Raw genomic sequence first — 16,435 nt, forward strand, 5'->3', positions numbered from 1 at the left:
GCCAATCCTCATGAGTGCGTTGATATTTGTGGTCGCTTTTTGTACACACATATTGACACTCGTGGCTACTCTTTTATTCGCTGAAGGATACTATGTCACTTGCATATTCTTTGTCTTTTTCTTTTTTTTTTCGTAAGAGGGGGCAAGACTAGTACCCTAATAGGTGTAATATTACGAAACGAAAGACACAAGTATTGGTTATTTTTCAATATTTTTCAATTTTTAATTTTCGAGACAAGTATTGGTTATATTTCAATATTTTTCAATTTTTTATTTTCAACCTGCAAATTGGTTATTTTTCAAACTTTTTTAGCTATTTATTTTTGGAAATAACTTCCAATAGGGATTTACAAAAGCTACTGTGTTTTTGTCTCACATCGGTAAAAAGATATTTGAGTAACCCTCTTTAAATAGGGAAATATTTAATCATATAAGCAATTGCAAATGGGGCCCACTGGATATTGGGGTGGCCCACGAGCTCTTATCAAGCCCCATGTCCAGAGGGCACTCTTTGCAATTATTCACCCCGCTTTTTACAAAAAGCCCAATATTTAGCCCTAAATCCATACCCATCTTTCTCCCACATCAAATAGAAATAAAAAGTAAGGATGGTTAATATAACCAAATTTTACTACAAGCAAATGCCAAGGAAGGGGTGTCTGTGAAATGAAGAACCCCAACCAAACGCTTGCAAATCTGGCTAGGTCACTGTCACTCTTTTCCTTGGCCTTCTCTCACTTTTGAATCCTCGAACCCACGAGTCCAAAGATATCAACAAAGTTCCTCTAAGGCATGAAGCCGAGGATATTACATGCTGCGGACCCCAAGAGTTCGAAAGTACTACTTAACTCCTTTAAAGCACATAGCCAAGAAACTACGCTCCTCGGACCCTAAGAGTCTGAAGATATCATTGCTACGAATACTTGGTAAATCCTTCTAAAGCGTAAAGCCGAGGATATTTCCTGCTGAGGACCTCAAGAGTCCGACAGTACTCATAAATTCCTCTAAGGCGCACAGCCAAGGAATCACAAGCCTTGGACCTCAAGAGTTCGAGGAAATCAATAAAATTCCTCTAAGGCGCACAGCCAAGGAATCACAAGCCTCGGACCTCAAGAGTCCGAGGGCATCAATAAAATTCCTCTAAGGCACATGCAGAGGCCGAGGAGACACACACTCCGGACCTCAAGAGTCCGAAGATACCAGTCAAACACATACCTCAAATCTCAAGAGTCCGAAGACATCAAAAAATTCCTCTAAGACAAGGAACCTCACGCTTCAGACGCTAGGAGTCTGAGTACAAGCAAATGGAACAAAACCCAGATAAGCCAGCCAAAACCTAAGTGGAGGTTGATATATTTCTTGACATTCTATTCTCAAACTCAATGTATTTGGTCAAGGCAGTTACTAAGTCAATCAAGTAATCTGTCCCACATCGAAATAGTATAAGACAAAAACGAGTATTGATATACCCACTCCATATAAATCAATGGCAAGAAGGGTTCCCTTGACGGTTAGATCACTAGATGGTAAAACAATCCTCAGATAGTGACCGAACTATCATAGGAATTCCCTTCTTAATATCCTTTATGTTTTTGCTTCGGACAACAAGGAGTCCGAAGTCCCCAGATAGTGAATTTCTCTCAAAGGCATGAAAAAACTACTCAGCAATTATATGCAACTCAAAAGCATTCAAGGATATGCAAATTGTCCCAAAATAAGTTTAACAATTACAATCCATTAGCAAGAAATACATTGTTTCAAAATAAATATTACACAACTCTACTTCCTTTTTGGATCAAAAGGAGCAGAGTCAAAAACATCAACTACATTTGGGTTCGAAGCTGTGTCTGGAGGGGTTGAAGGGTTTGAGGCTGAAGGAACTAAGGGGCTTGGAGCCGGTGGAACTGAGGAAGTCGAAGTTGGAGGATCCCCTTGATGAGACTTCACCATCTCAGCGAACAACACCTCAGCTTCTTGGGCTTTCGGACCCTCAGCATAAGGGAAGGACACCTCCATATCCACGTCAAAAGCATCTGGGTCCTTCAATTTATCGCCTGAGCCTTGGTTAAAGCCGAACCGGAAGGCCCTCGCACTTGATAGGCGCACTAAGGAGGAGTAGCGCCCCTGCATCTGCTTTCCAGCGGTTGTGCAAGTATTCACCGCATCCCTCCACCGAAGGTTCTCAGCCTCCAGCTCCTTCACCTTAGCCTCAGCAGATGCAAGTCGACTTTTATATACATCTCTGGCATCATAAGCCATCTTCACATCCGTGAGCGCATGGGAGAGTTTCTTCTCAGCAGCATCCAGTTCCTTCTCCATTTTCCGGATGAAAATTGACTGAGCTTCAGCAGTGGCACACAGGGCCATGGTGTGGTACATGTTCTGCACAATCAACAATAGTGTAATAGTGTGAAAGGAAAGTTAAGTGAATATCAAAGAAAAGGGAAAGTATAAACCTCCATAGCGTGAACGGGGGCAGAAGGAAGCAGCTGGTCCAGCCCCATGTTGCCAATAATTTCCTCATCTTTGGGTAGCCACATCCCCCGAGCTATTGCCAAAGCAGCAGAGGGGTCAGTGACTACAGAGTCTCCGGAATGAAGAACCGACTTATCAGCTCTGGAGAAAGTGGGTCTCCAAGGTTCTCTAGCCTCTGCTAGGACGTAAGCCCTAATCTCTTCCTCGGGGTCGTCTTCATTAGCTTTCTTCCCCTTGCTTTTTGAGGGGTTAACACCCTTGCCCTTACTTGTTGAAGAAGGGATTTGTTTAACTTTCTTCTTCAGAGGGGGTTCTTCAACATCCTTCTCTTGCTCAGTAAAACGACTAACTGCAAGGGGCTGATCCTCTGTTGCTTTCCTTTTGAGAGCTTCAGCTCTCTTTTTCTCCTCGTCGGTCAAAGGAAAACTGTCAAATGAAGGGAGTGACAAATCCATGAGATCAGCAGCTGCAGCGCTGGAGGCGATTTCCTTAAGATTGGATGAAGAGAGCAGGTCCTCAACTAAAAGGGGATCACTCCAAACTTGTTCTTCGAGAAAAGTAAGCCTTTTCTTAGCTGCAGAGGAGGGCAATGTTGCTGAAAAAACACCAAGAAATTTGTAAGTGTGACGAAAAAGTAAAACTTAACATGGGAAGCAACCAGAGCACTTTTTATGAAGGAAGGGAAAATATTCTATACCTAACTTCCCAAATTTGCGAGGAATGGGGAGTTTATTCGATTAAGACACAGACCAGTTCCCCTTAACAATAATCATTCTCTCTTTCCATCTCTTCTCGGAGGAAGGGAGGTCCGTACATATCCTTTGATGAAGAGAGGAAGTAAAATAAAAACGGCTAGGCTCGGTCCCATGTCTAGAGATAGTGTAAGTAATCAATAGGTCAGCGAGAGTCAAGTCAAGACTCTCTAGCCTTCGGCGAACAAGAAGAGCCGAGACTATTCGAAGAAAGTTAGGGTTGACTTGAAGAGGGGTAATGCGTAACCTATTAAAAACCAAATGATAGAAAAGGTGAAGAGGAAAGCGAAGAGCGTGAAGATGCCCAACCGACAAAAGTAACTCATTCTCCTCGACACCTTCACCTGAAGTGAAATTAGCTTTCTTAGGGTATTCAGCAATTTCCACCCCCTTAGGGATTTCAAATTCCTCCATTACAAATTCGATGGTGAACTTAATACGCCGGACGGACAGGATCATTTCTCTCTCCTTTTCTGAGAAAATACTATTTGATCCGCCGAAAGTAGATACTTCTGCTTGGGGTAAAGAATCACCCATTCGCACGGTCGAATCGTTTGTAGATTCAGGAGGGTTAGAAACCCTAGAAGGAGGAACCATAATAAGATTAGGGGAAGACGAGCGCGTGGACTCGGAGTCTACAATCTCTATGTGGTCGTGAGAGGGTGAGATGCTCATGGTGTGAAATCAAAGAAATAGGTGAGGAACTACCCTGGTGTCACGACGAAGCAAAGATCGTAGTGAGTGCAATGAACGCAGCGAGGGCAAAAGCAAGTTTTGAGGAAGCTCTTTGGTCAGAATCGCAATGGACACTTCTTGAACCGCCTTTTGCAAAGTTGGCAACTATGCAACTTCAATTTCCTTTTAATTAGGAGCCGTAGTCCAATTAAAGAGGGAATTGGGGGCAAAGTGTAGAGGGAAAAATCCCCCTCCAATAAGAGTCATCCACGTAACCACAATAGAGAGTTGCACTTTTAATCTTTCGATGGGTTGCAGAAGCCCAGCCCTGTTCAAGCCCAAGTAAAGGCACTATCAGCCCAAGGTCGCCAATGTTGACCTTCCAACCCGTTAACAAGATCAGCCGGTCCAAGTTGTATTCGGCGCAAATTCATTAAGATGGAACTAGTCCTGCTAATCAAAGGATCCTACATAAAAGGAAAGTTCTATACAAGAAAAGTCTGGCATGGAAAGAATTATGAACGAGTCCTACCATAATTCCACCACCTTTTTGTATATAAATAGAGGCTTAGTCCTCCAATAAAGATCATCGAGCAATATACGCTTTTCTCTAAATAATTCTTGTTATTAGTTATTTTTCTTGAGTGAGTTGTATTATTTCTTTAATTCCTTTTGTGAAGAGAAATTTTGCACCTACAGCAAACATTATTCTTTTTAGAATTTGACGTGTCGACATATCCGTGTCGTATCATATTCATGCCCATGCTTCTTCGCTTTTTCCTGCTTCAAGTAAGCATTATTTCCTTACAATCGTGGTGACAGATTATTTCACTAGATGAGTGAAAGCAAACCCTATGAAATCGCTCTCTCTAATTAAAGTAACTAGGTTCATTAAGCAATAAAATATTCATAGGATTGGCATTCCACAATCTATAAGGACCTGATCAATGTTTGGTATTTGTTGAGGGCAAGTGCAAGCTTTTGCAGAGAAATATGGAATCCAACTCTATAATTTGACCCCTCATTATGCAGAAAGTAATGGTCATGCCGAATCCTCTAATAAACTAATTAATATAGTCATCGAAAGAATGATTGAGAAAATCCAAAAGTATGGCATACTTATCAAAAAAATAAAAATCCGAAAGTTGGCACAGTACCTATCAGAAGCTCCCTCGGCCAATAGAACTTACCAGAGGTCGAATACTGTGATTACGCCTATTGCATTAACTTATGGGTTTGATGTCGTATAACCCATGAAAACTACAGTATGGTCTATCTACCATAATTGTCAATTATTATTTGCTTCAGCTTTTGGTTGCAGCTGGTTGTTTATCACCTGCCTCAAAATTCAACAGTTTGGTCTCATTTTTCCATTTATTAGTAGCATTGTTGTATTTTACTTTCCAGAAGTTTTGTTTTGCTCTTCAATGGAGTTACCTATAGGATAAATGGTGTTTATTTAATTGCATAGAATTGATTATTTAAAGAAACACTTTATCTTTTCATGTCAGAAATTAACTCGGACAGCAGATTCCTCTTCAGTAGGGTAGTAACAACCTTACAGAAAGAGTATTCATTGGAAAATTTTACTTCCTACGTGCAATCTGAAGTCCATTTTAGTGCAGTAGCAGTAATGACCTTAAAGAAAGGGGATTGCCTACTTTCCAAGGTTGCCTGACTGATTCTTGGCCAAATTGGTATATAAAAAATTAGTTGGCTATCATATTGAAGCATTAAGGTTTTCCCTAACACACATCTTGGTCATCATATTAAGTTACCTGCAGTAACAGCAGTGATGTCTTCCATTTTCCAAAGATCTTCAAGATGCATCCCTCTCTTAAGCTGCATAAATATCAGGCTGGTCAGGTAACTGCTTTTAGAGACCTTAAGAAAAAAGACAAGGATAAACTTCATGGAGGTCAAAAAAAAAAAAGCAGTTATACACCAACAAATCAGCTATACCTTAGCCATGGCCAATTCAATCCGATGCAGCAACATCATTGCACTTGTTTTCTGTGATCCACGCAAAATGCAAACTCCGATACTTAGTATTTTCTCGATTTCATCCCGAGATTCAATAGATTGACAGGTCTGTAAAAGCTTTGAAACATGTGAAACCAGATCTGTTCTCGTATCACACCGCCGGCAATAATACTCAGCATCCAAACCAATGCTTCCTCCTACTGTTCCAGCCATATAAGACCGGAGACCACATTCTATGTGCGCAATGTGTCCACAAATAAAGCCTTCACCTATCATTCCCTCACATTTAATGAAACTGTAACCTCCATAGTCCCAATTAATAGTCCTAGAACAGAGAATACAACAACAATCGCGACAAAATCCAGGTTCACTGCAGCAAATATTGCAGACCATGACTTCTGACGAGGGATTCCCCAATTCTACAAGACTGCTGCACATTTTGTTACCAGCCTTACAACCCCCAGTTCCGAACTGAGAATCTGAACCAGAATGTTCTGTTATCTTCTCGGAAAGTACTTTGACAGTTCCAAGCTCATCTTCATTACCTACACTATTGATTATCAAGTTAAAAATAAATTTCAAAAGGAATCCATGAGCAGAAGCGAGATCTATGCTCAAAAGTAACAGCCTCCAAAGACTAGAGAGGAGCATGTTAAATAGCTCGAAAGGAGTGTTCAAAATCTGCAGTCTAAAGACAGAATGATAATCGTACAATAAATCTAATGCCCCGAAAACCTAAGGGTTGCTCCTCAAGGTTCATCCACGGAGGGTGAATCAAGGCCTATATCAGTTCTTGAATTTGCTGTTCTATAAGGTCCGTAAGACCCCGCAAGGTTTGGACACTCCAACAAGTACCCTATCATGTGTGAACGGTGCATTGGTTGTACAATTCATCTAAAATATGGGCAACAGTCCATAATTATACATTTAGACAAGGGTTAACCTGAACATGCCCAAATTATCCATTTACAAGACAATAAGCAAAAGCTTAGATATGACTACCAAAGTTTATTTACATAGATGGGCAGGAACTTAGCCCACACACAAGGACACAACCTGATATACACAGAGGAGAGTACAACTCTCACCTTGAACATGTTAAACAAACACATCAACACCATAGCATGCTTTATATATTAAGTCATTTATATACAATAAGAACAGAAATAAATCAAAATAAGGCATGCTGTCATCTTCAAATCGTCAAGTTAAGCATGAAGCTTCATCAAAAAGTGTCCAGCACAAAACAAGCTCAAGGGTCGCAGCTAGCATTCTCATGTTCACCACTCTGGGTGATAGCAGCTGAAATGTACAAGGAGTGAGTCAACGCTAGTAGGAAAGACCCTAACATATGTCTCCAAGGGGTTTTTTTATGCACATAGCTGGAATTCCAGACAACCATACTTATATATATACTTTGAAAAACTATTAATGCATAATTTCAATATAATCATGTTTTATTCCAATACCAAATAACCAATTTTGAGTTCAACTACAAGATCCAATAAAGTTCCGCAGCTGTTCACTCCTTCTTCGAATCAGTGTGGAAATCAACTCCAAACCCCCAGTGACATGGGTCCCTCACTTGAGTAGCGGAACTTTTGCCCACAGGTAACTCGTACCCTTTTCAATCGGGTATTACCCTCCTAGCCCCATTCTAAATTAAAACTGTCCCAAAACTAATTTAGAGTCAAACTCAAAGTGTAAATCATGTGGAACTTGTACAAAGTGCGGTGTTTGGAATGCTGGATTTGATGGGATTTGGATTTGGAAATAGGATTTACAGTGTTTGGAATCATCGGATTGTGAATGGGATTTTAAAGTTATGGGATTTCAAATGTGTTTCAAATCCTGTCTAAAATGGCAGGATTTGACAGGATTTGGAAGATAAATACGAAATTATCTTAATTAACCTTGTACAATATCTACTTAAAACTATTTCAATCTCCAACAGTCTTCTTCTCATTTAACCCTACCCTATTAAATATATACGAGCATATCTCGATCTCCAACGTTATTTAACTAACTCCATACTACTCTCTCTTATGACTGTTCACCAACGTTATTTTACTTTTTAGTAATTTTTTTTAAAGTATGTTGGTGATGGCAGTTTAATAAGTTAGTTTTTTAATTAAAAAATAATTGCTCTTTGTTTACGTGATCTGTTAAATAAATAAATTTTATATTTCAGTTATATCATGTAGTCCTTCTCGTTGTTTGTCTATTTCATGCAAATTTGGAGCATATTTAACAATAAAATAAATATTTCATTTATCATTTAAACAAGGGCAAAAATGGTATAATATTATTTTTATTCCAAATCCCATTTTAAATCCAACTTTAAATTCAATTTGTTCCAAACATAGAAATGGAATTTCTTTTTAGTTCCAATTCCTTTTCTAATTCCGATTCCTTTTCCAAATCCAGCTAGTGAACGTTTTACAAATTTCAGTACAACAAATAGAAAAGCCAAGTTACAGCAACCCATATTTATCAACACATATAATTGATCTTTCAGGATTGAATCAAACCGTAGAATCTGTCTCATATCAAAATCTGTACCAAAACCATTTTTAATCAAATTCAAGATGTACAAAGCATGAAAAACTTAGACAAGAGCACTTTAGAAACATCCAGCATATGCAACAACAGTTTTTAAGAAAATAAAATGGCAAACCTACAAGAAAATTAGGCCTACTAACACATGCAGTTTGAATTCCAAAATAGAATCAGACCATAAGATGTTTTAAACAGAAAGTATACCAATTCAAGAATTTAAACAAAAACAGGACGGCAAACATGAAATTGAGATGAAAACCAACTCAAGGCCACAAATGTTGAGAAATCCCTACCAAACATATCCAAATGAAAGATGAAGATGAGATGGTGGTGATGAGATGGTCTAAATTTTCTCATTCCCCTTTCTCAATAGTAGCCGAAACCCCTCCTCTCTCTCTATCTCTCTTCTCTTGGTCTGCCTTCCCTTCTAACTTTCTTCCTCTCCTTTAGTTTTCTTCTGTTGCATGAAACGAAAAATGGAGGACACAACAAATGTAAAGGACTACCGAGCGTGTCCTTTCCTTTATGCGTATAAATGACACATGGATCCCAATTATATCCAACTCTTGTAATTCAAAAAATTCCCACCCTCTATTGCTTCCACTTTCCTCCACGACTAACTCAAATATAACCCAAAAGCCCCATATATGGCCCCACGCGCATTTTTAATGTCAAATATGCACAACATAACCAAATAATAACACAATTGCCCCATATTTCTATTTTTGACATTAAGCACCAAAAAGGCATAGTTGATGGACAACAGGTGAATATTCCATTACTACACTTGTTGGTCCCAAGGAGTTGATGAGGCTAGGTTAGCTGAAAGATGGTCATCGGTTCAATGCCTCGAGCAATATTTGAGTACTAGGCGCTACGATGCAGATGTAACCCAAGCCATACTCCGAGGAAAAGCTCGAACAACCTTAACAAAAGGGTACTTGTACCTGAAACCAACACAAGTAGGTAGTAGAGAATACCTATGAGTGGGAGACAACCCTCTAAGGAACTCGTCAAAATGGCCCTATAACTTTGGGAGTAAGGGGTGCCCACTCACAAGGGGGTTGAAATGACTAGCCCGGGCGACTGTTTACCAAAAGCACAAGTCTCCGCAAAGTCGTAGATGAATTTTCAAAATATAAATGGGTATAAAAAATAGGAAATTCATGTTGCATAATTTGAAAGAATAATAAACCCATATTAGAAAAGAGGAAGGTAAACAGAGTGGAAGAAGGAAGAAGAAATATATCTCACATAGACAATTGGGAATTTTACATTTTTCACAAAAAAAGGGGGCTAGCCTAGTGCACGAGGCTCCCGCCACTGCGGGAGTCTGAAGAGGATTTGATGTACATAGCCTTACCTCCGGAAGTGGAGAAATTGTTTCCTGTTTCAAACCCATGACCTCCTAGTCATAATGGAGCAACCTTACCGTTGCGCCAAAGCCCGCCCTCAACGATTTCTTTTAACTAACTATAAAAAAATCAACCAGAGTATTAAGAAAGAAATTTGTGTAAAATAAATGTATCCCATCGCATGGTTCTCATTGTTGTTAAATGCGGTTAATTAACCAATATTAGTCTATAGGACTAAATTGGCAAAATTCGTAGATCAAAACATGTTCAATGTAATTTTAGTTTATTTTTAGTTAGTTAGTTTTGTCCCAGTGAGTTAAGTGAGAATTGCCTCCATGATGAAGAACGAACTACTAAAAGGTTAAAATGTCAACTTCATCAACAATGGGTAAAAAGGTAAATTCACACTATGATGCACTCTCACTAATTGGGCCCATGCATTCATATTTATATTTCTAAATCTCAAAGTTTTTCTAAACTTATTTGAATTTCAAAATATAGTTTTCATAATGTATGGATTTTTAAAAACAAGACTATGTCCAACAAATTTTCCAAGTATCAGGTTACTGCAAGTGACGATCCATCAAGATATCGATCAGAGACCATAGTTGTTAAAGGCGAGCCTAGGCTCCAAAAAAGCCCCAGGCTTGTCAAGGCTCAGCTAAAGCGCCTCAACCTACTACAGGCCAGGCTCCTTCAATCAGGCTCACATTAAGCCCTCATGCTCACACTTTTTAGTAGGCTCCAGGCTCAAAAAAGGCGCGCCTTGTATTTTTCAATCATCTAATAGTATCAATTTCTTTTTTACTTAATGACTACTAAATTAAAAGGTTCTATATTATATATCGTATTATTTAATCTTATGAAATATTTGACAAAATTCATAAATTTATGGTTCACTACTAACATTAACTGCAATTATTGCTTGATTATGAATATATATAATATTATATGTTTAAATATGAATTATTATATACATGCACCTTACTTCGATCAGGCTCGCGCCTTATACTGTGCCTTGCACTTAGGCTCCAGAAGGCCTTGAGCCTTTAACAATTGTGTCAGAGACTTACTTTTGTAGCTTCAATCGAAAGAGGTATCGATGGAGAGCTACTGGATTTACCTCAATTGATCAACCAGGTCAGTTCTTAGATTCCTCTTAGGACTAAACACTGAGTTTTGACCTGATTCTATTACTTTTCTAGGGTGATTATAAATATATATGATCTCAAAAAACCCTAGAAATAGATAAGTAGATAGATTGATGCAAGTAGAGAGCTTTTCTATATATTTGTGTTTTTATTTCTTTTCACACAAGATCAAAACTCATATTTTGCAAATCATTTTCATCCTTTTGAGAGATTTCTCATGAGAGAAAAAGTGCATCAATTTATTTTTCAACATTCATCACACATTTTAGTACCGGTGACTAATTGTTATTTGGTGTTGATACATCCGTTGCTGAACCATTCAAGATCACTAATACTATTGGAGCAATCAACCAGATTCTCAGGAGGACTTACTAGTGGCAGAGAATTAATCAGTAAAGAAGCAGATTTGCGGAATGAATGTTGTAGACAGATCAGTGACAACATAGAGATCTTCAACTGTACTGAAGATTTGGTGTCAGCCTATGTCTAGAGATCACAGTTAATAAAATGTCATCACCACTTCATGCGGTACTCCAAATGTGTTCTGAGGCAGTGTTCTATGGGAGCATTATCTTGGTAAGTACATATTCAACTTGGTTTTATTGGATACGATTCATTTGTAACATCTTATAGAGGCTATATATATACAAAACCTTCAACTGCATTTTTGAGAACCATCATATTATTGGAAAAAATTGAGCCTAAAGTATGAAACATTCTAATACTCCATAATATATATCATCCCTAATAAAGATTGTTTCATGACAGAAAAATTGGGTACAGTTACCACTAGCTGTCTAGCACTCTAGCTCAATTTGTTTCTCCTACTTCCTCAAGGAAGCGTAACGTTCAATTCCTGGTAGGATTGAAATTGGAATTTATGGGTAAGGGGAGGGCTACACCCTCTTTGGTAGCAGTGAACCAAATACCTGCGTATCATGGGCAAATCACATACAAAGGAATAAATCTATTACCACCTATTTAGCAAAAAATTGATTATATTTAAATGGACAAAGGCAACTGGAGAGAACTTTACTTTGAATTAGTAGAAACATGGAGCTGTAAGGTTCCAACCCATCAATTAACAATATCTAAAAAGGAATAAGTGTTTTCATTCCTCGTCTAATTATAAATTCCTGCTGTAAAAATTTCATCACAATATAAATCTAGGGGTTTCAACATGGCAAAGATACCCCCTCCAGTCTTTGCATTTATGCCCTAGACTAAGGAAGTCTATCCAACCACCCCAGCCACAATTTTCTTTTTCTTTTTTCTTTTTTTCTTTTTTTGGAGCTCAAAGTGGATAGAAAATCCAGATATAAAAGTAACTCGCAAAAGAAACAGCTTCAAATTACTGATAGATTGCCAAACCAGGCAACAAAATTGTAACTGAAAATTTACAAAAATATAAAATCAAATGACTAGCTTATATGTCTTCTTTTTTTTTTTTTTGAAAATGACTAGCTTATATGTCTTAATCCACAACAGATCTCTATAGCATATTTTCAACCATTTCAAAAGCCCGATAAGACCCATCTCCAACATAGTTATGGAAAATGTCTTAGTAAGGCCAAAACATTCCATTTCAGACAAAAACAAAAAGGGTAGCCTTTATTTCATAATAATTTCATTCCAGGTCATTTTGTTTATTTCTGTGGCCTTGGGCCATTTCATTCATTTTTAAGCATGTCAGGTTCATTCCATAGGTATCCAAGTGCGCTCCTTATCTGGGCTTCTTGTAGTTTCTTTTACTTTTCTGCTTTATATCTAGATCCAAAAAAACTCATATTAATTCTTAATTTAATTTTGTTATATTCATACTTTAATAGAATTAACTCTTTTGATCATAATTAAGTATGGGGCATTGTGTATTGTGTATAGTTATATATAGCAATAAATCCCAAAAGGAAAACCAGATTAATTCAAATAGCAAAACTAAAAATGTTGGACGAAACAGAATTTATAATTATAAGCTCCAATCCTTAGCCGACCAAAATAACCACACCAAGGGTCACAACCAGGGAAAAATACCAAAGTGCGCGAATGTACATTTGAGCCTAACGGCAGTTACTCCGTGCAGGTAATGCTAAATGTATGTCTGTACCTAGTCCGTCCCTCTCAGCATGCTCAATACGAAAACCATAATATCATCTAGTAACACAAGTTGGAAATAGATAATGCATTTAATCATCTTGTTTTATGGAGCATAAGCAAGTAGTTTGAATTACAAGTTGCATATGAGCACCATTCGCATTCCTACATCATCTGAGCTGTTGAAATAATTCAAGAATGGTTGTTCTTTGAAATTTATAAAAACTGGTCCTCATCAGCTCAAAGTTTTGCTCGGACGCACCTTTCTGACAAGAAAAAAGTCATGTTTGAGCATCTGTTATTTCCCATTGCATCAATAAATCTCAACCCATTGTCCTATCACTTGCACCTCCTCATAGATGAAAATATGATTGTCATGTAAGAAAGAATAACATAATCGTAGAAGGTTGAGGGTTCAAGGCCCATAGGGTCAAAGAGGGTGTGCTAGTTTCAAATTTCGCCCCGCACAGGCACCCCCGGGCGGTGGCTGGGGGCGGGGCTTACACATGCAAATATAGAAGTTTTTAAAAACCTTTTATTAGAATTTTGACACCTTATTAATTGTAACAATTTCCGAAAACTGACATCAGCAAATCATTCAGATATAGGAGTCAATCTTGCAAAATTGGCTTAATCACTAAAAGCTTTGATCAAGTATGCAGCTACAGATTCGGACAGTACACCCTACTGCTTCGCCACTTATGTCTGGTAGACATGTGAAGCACTCATCATCATACAAGCCGTAGCCAAGTCCTTAGACATCACCGTTCATACTAAAACTACCAAATACTTAACCATTTCAAAAAAAATACCATAGAGGAGGTATGGATTTCCCTATTCATGATATAGCACATGAATAACAGGGATATCAAACACCACCTCACCATGTAAGTACCGTTCACAAAAACTAAACCAAAGGAATGTTATTCACACACACGCATACAAGATAATAATAATAATAATAATAATAATAATAATAATAATAATTTTTTTTTTTTTTTGGATAAGTAATAATAATAATAATAATAATAATTGAAAACAGAACAATCTAAAATAATGCTGACCTTTTATCTCTGACGGTTTTTTCGAGGGGATCTTCCAACTGAATGATGCGAAAAATGCATCTATGTCTGCACCAGGGAATTCGGCACGGATATATTGTTCAACCGAAAGCTTGCTTGCAAAACCGCTTCTCTTACGTGATGTCTGCTGAAAACGGCTGGGAAGATAAAGGTATCTATCCAAAAAGTATCCAGAAACTGCAACCCTCTTTCCCACCCTCCAACTCCAGTTATCACCAGGATTAGGCCAATCAATGGGAGCATATGGCAAACCTTCACCTGAGTCATGAACAGAAACTGGATAAAGATGAAACCCATTTTCCTTTATCCCTGTGCCACTTTCATTACTTTCATCAGGAATGTCAATCTCCATGGGTTTCTTTTTTTGTGTTGACCAGTGATAGGATTGGTGAACTGTCAAAATGACATTTTGATATCATTAGTCATCAATAAAGTAAGATCAGCAATGCATACTACAATTTCTGAAGAATAAAAAAATTGTTCGTTATTCAAGTGGCAATATAACAGATATCTTTGTAACATTGACTGGTATGTGTATAATAAGTTGCGGGTGTGTGTCCAAGTGTTGGACCCCCTTGAATCCCAAATATTTTATTCAGGACTTGCCTTGAAATATGTTCAATGGTTGGGTGGTTACATAACACGTTCTGCATATTTAAATACACTATATATATATTTTCTTTAAGTATACACCCAATTAGAATTTAAATTAAATAAGACGTAGTAAAGTAAGAATAAACATCTATCATAAAGTGAAACCTCATCTGTTATCGAATCTGACCTTCTTCTTCTTCTACCATCACAGATAGAGGATCAGAGTACCAATTTGGACTTGTGTGATAGCACTCTGTGTCTATGTGTTGGCAAATTTCGTGGTCAAAACCTCATTGAGTTACAAATTTGTATTTTATTTTGAATCATGTTCCAAGTAAAGCTCCAAAGTCAACAAGACTGTTGCCAAAGTGTTAAAAGAAATCATGAAAGATCATCGTGGACACCTAGGACGGGTAAATGAGTCTTGAGAGGACACCATAAAATGATTCGGAAACTATATTTTTGTTTTAAGTTGCTTCAAAAACAAGGACATTTCTTTTTTTATTAAAAAGTTTCAAAATTTCCAATATTTGCATGATGCACTAGTACATGTATTTCAAATGCACAGGTACAATGCAGTCTTAAGAGTTATGCACCTCTATATAGGTGCATACATGTACTCCAGAGACTTAAAGTATCGATGCATCAATTTTACAAGTACCAATATATTATTGTGCAAACTCAATTTAAAGAATTTTTAGTATTTAAACATGTCCTAGTCGTTCAAACTACATGAAACATTTCCAAATTGATTTCTAACTCTAATAAGACTTGAATTTGGTTTATGAACTTTATATAAACAAGTTTAAGGATTGTTCAAGCCTCTTGATATGTTTCTAACTATTTCCTTCTCTTGAAAGGAATTCAATACAAAGCACTTCTTGCTTTCTCTCAAGCTTCCACACACACATTTTGCAAACTTTTTGTTTGTGAATTAACACTCAAGTGTTAGCTTCTAAGTGATAATCGATCATTCGAGAAACCGAGGTCTATATGGTGATCAAGAAAGGCTAGTAATTCCACCTATATTCATCAACTTTCCTTGAGGAGATCATAGTGCAGTCTCCATTATGGAAAACGCATTAGACTCGTTGCAATTAACGTAATACTGAGGCACATAGCAACTAGGCTGATAAAAGACGAATGAGAATTAGTATGACTCTGCAACGTCAGCAACTACTGTGTCTATTACCCATGCACATACCCATATTGTGAATCCATTGGGAAGCTTCTGTGTGTGTAATCAAATGCATATGAGATACCCATGCTCATATTGTATCGCATTGGCATGGATATTTTGAGAGGAACAGGAGAATTCTTGTAACACAAGCGAATATATTATCATTGGATCATATAATATTATATCGAATGCCCTTAATTGGGCAACATGAGCACAGAAAATAGAAAGGCATTTAGATCCGATAACAACGTTATAGTAAGCTAAAAAATACTCAATGGAAAGGTGTTATAGATCGAACAACAATGAAAAAGACTTCCTCCTCTAAGAACAAAATGTTTACATCAAAGAGGGAATTAAGTTGCAAATTGCAATTAACAATTCTAATAAAAAGTCCTGGAGCATGTTTTTCCCTAATTTTTTTATTTTATTTTTGGCTGGAGGGAGGGGTTTAAAAGATATACATCCTACTGGAGTTTTGATGTTCTAATTTTTGTACATGGCCATGGAATCCAGCTCCTACTGATGCAAGACGGCCTAT

General features: G+C 37.6%; 1 protein-coding gene across 1 annotated transcript; it reads right to left on the minus strand.

Moving 5' to 3' along the window:
- Positions 1–1,683: 1,683 nt before the first annotated feature.
- Positions 1,684–14,923, minus strand: LOC132271250 (uncharacterized). Its single transcript, XM_059772578.1, has 6 exons — positions 14,905–14,923; positions 14,106–14,516; positions 5,865–6,430; positions 5,681–5,744; positions 2,457–3,070; positions 1,684–2,382 (listed from the first exon to the last, which is right to left on the minus strand). Exons 1-6 carry the CDS (start codon positions 14,921–14,923, stop codon positions 1,780–1,782), a joined length of 2,277 nt encoding a protein of 758 aa, XP_059628561.1. The 3' UTR covers positions 1,684–1,779.
- Positions 14,924–16,435: the final 1,512 nt, after the last annotated feature.

Source organism: Cornus florida, unplaced genomic scaffold, assembly GCF_030987335.1.
Source record: "Cornus florida cultivar Cherokee Brave unplaced genomic scaffold, ASM3098733v1 CherokeeBrave_3.0.0_Hap2_Chr01, whole genome shotgun sequence".
Taxonomy (NCBI): Eukaryota; Viridiplantae; Streptophyta; class Magnoliopsida; order Cornales; family Cornaceae; genus Cornus; species Cornus florida.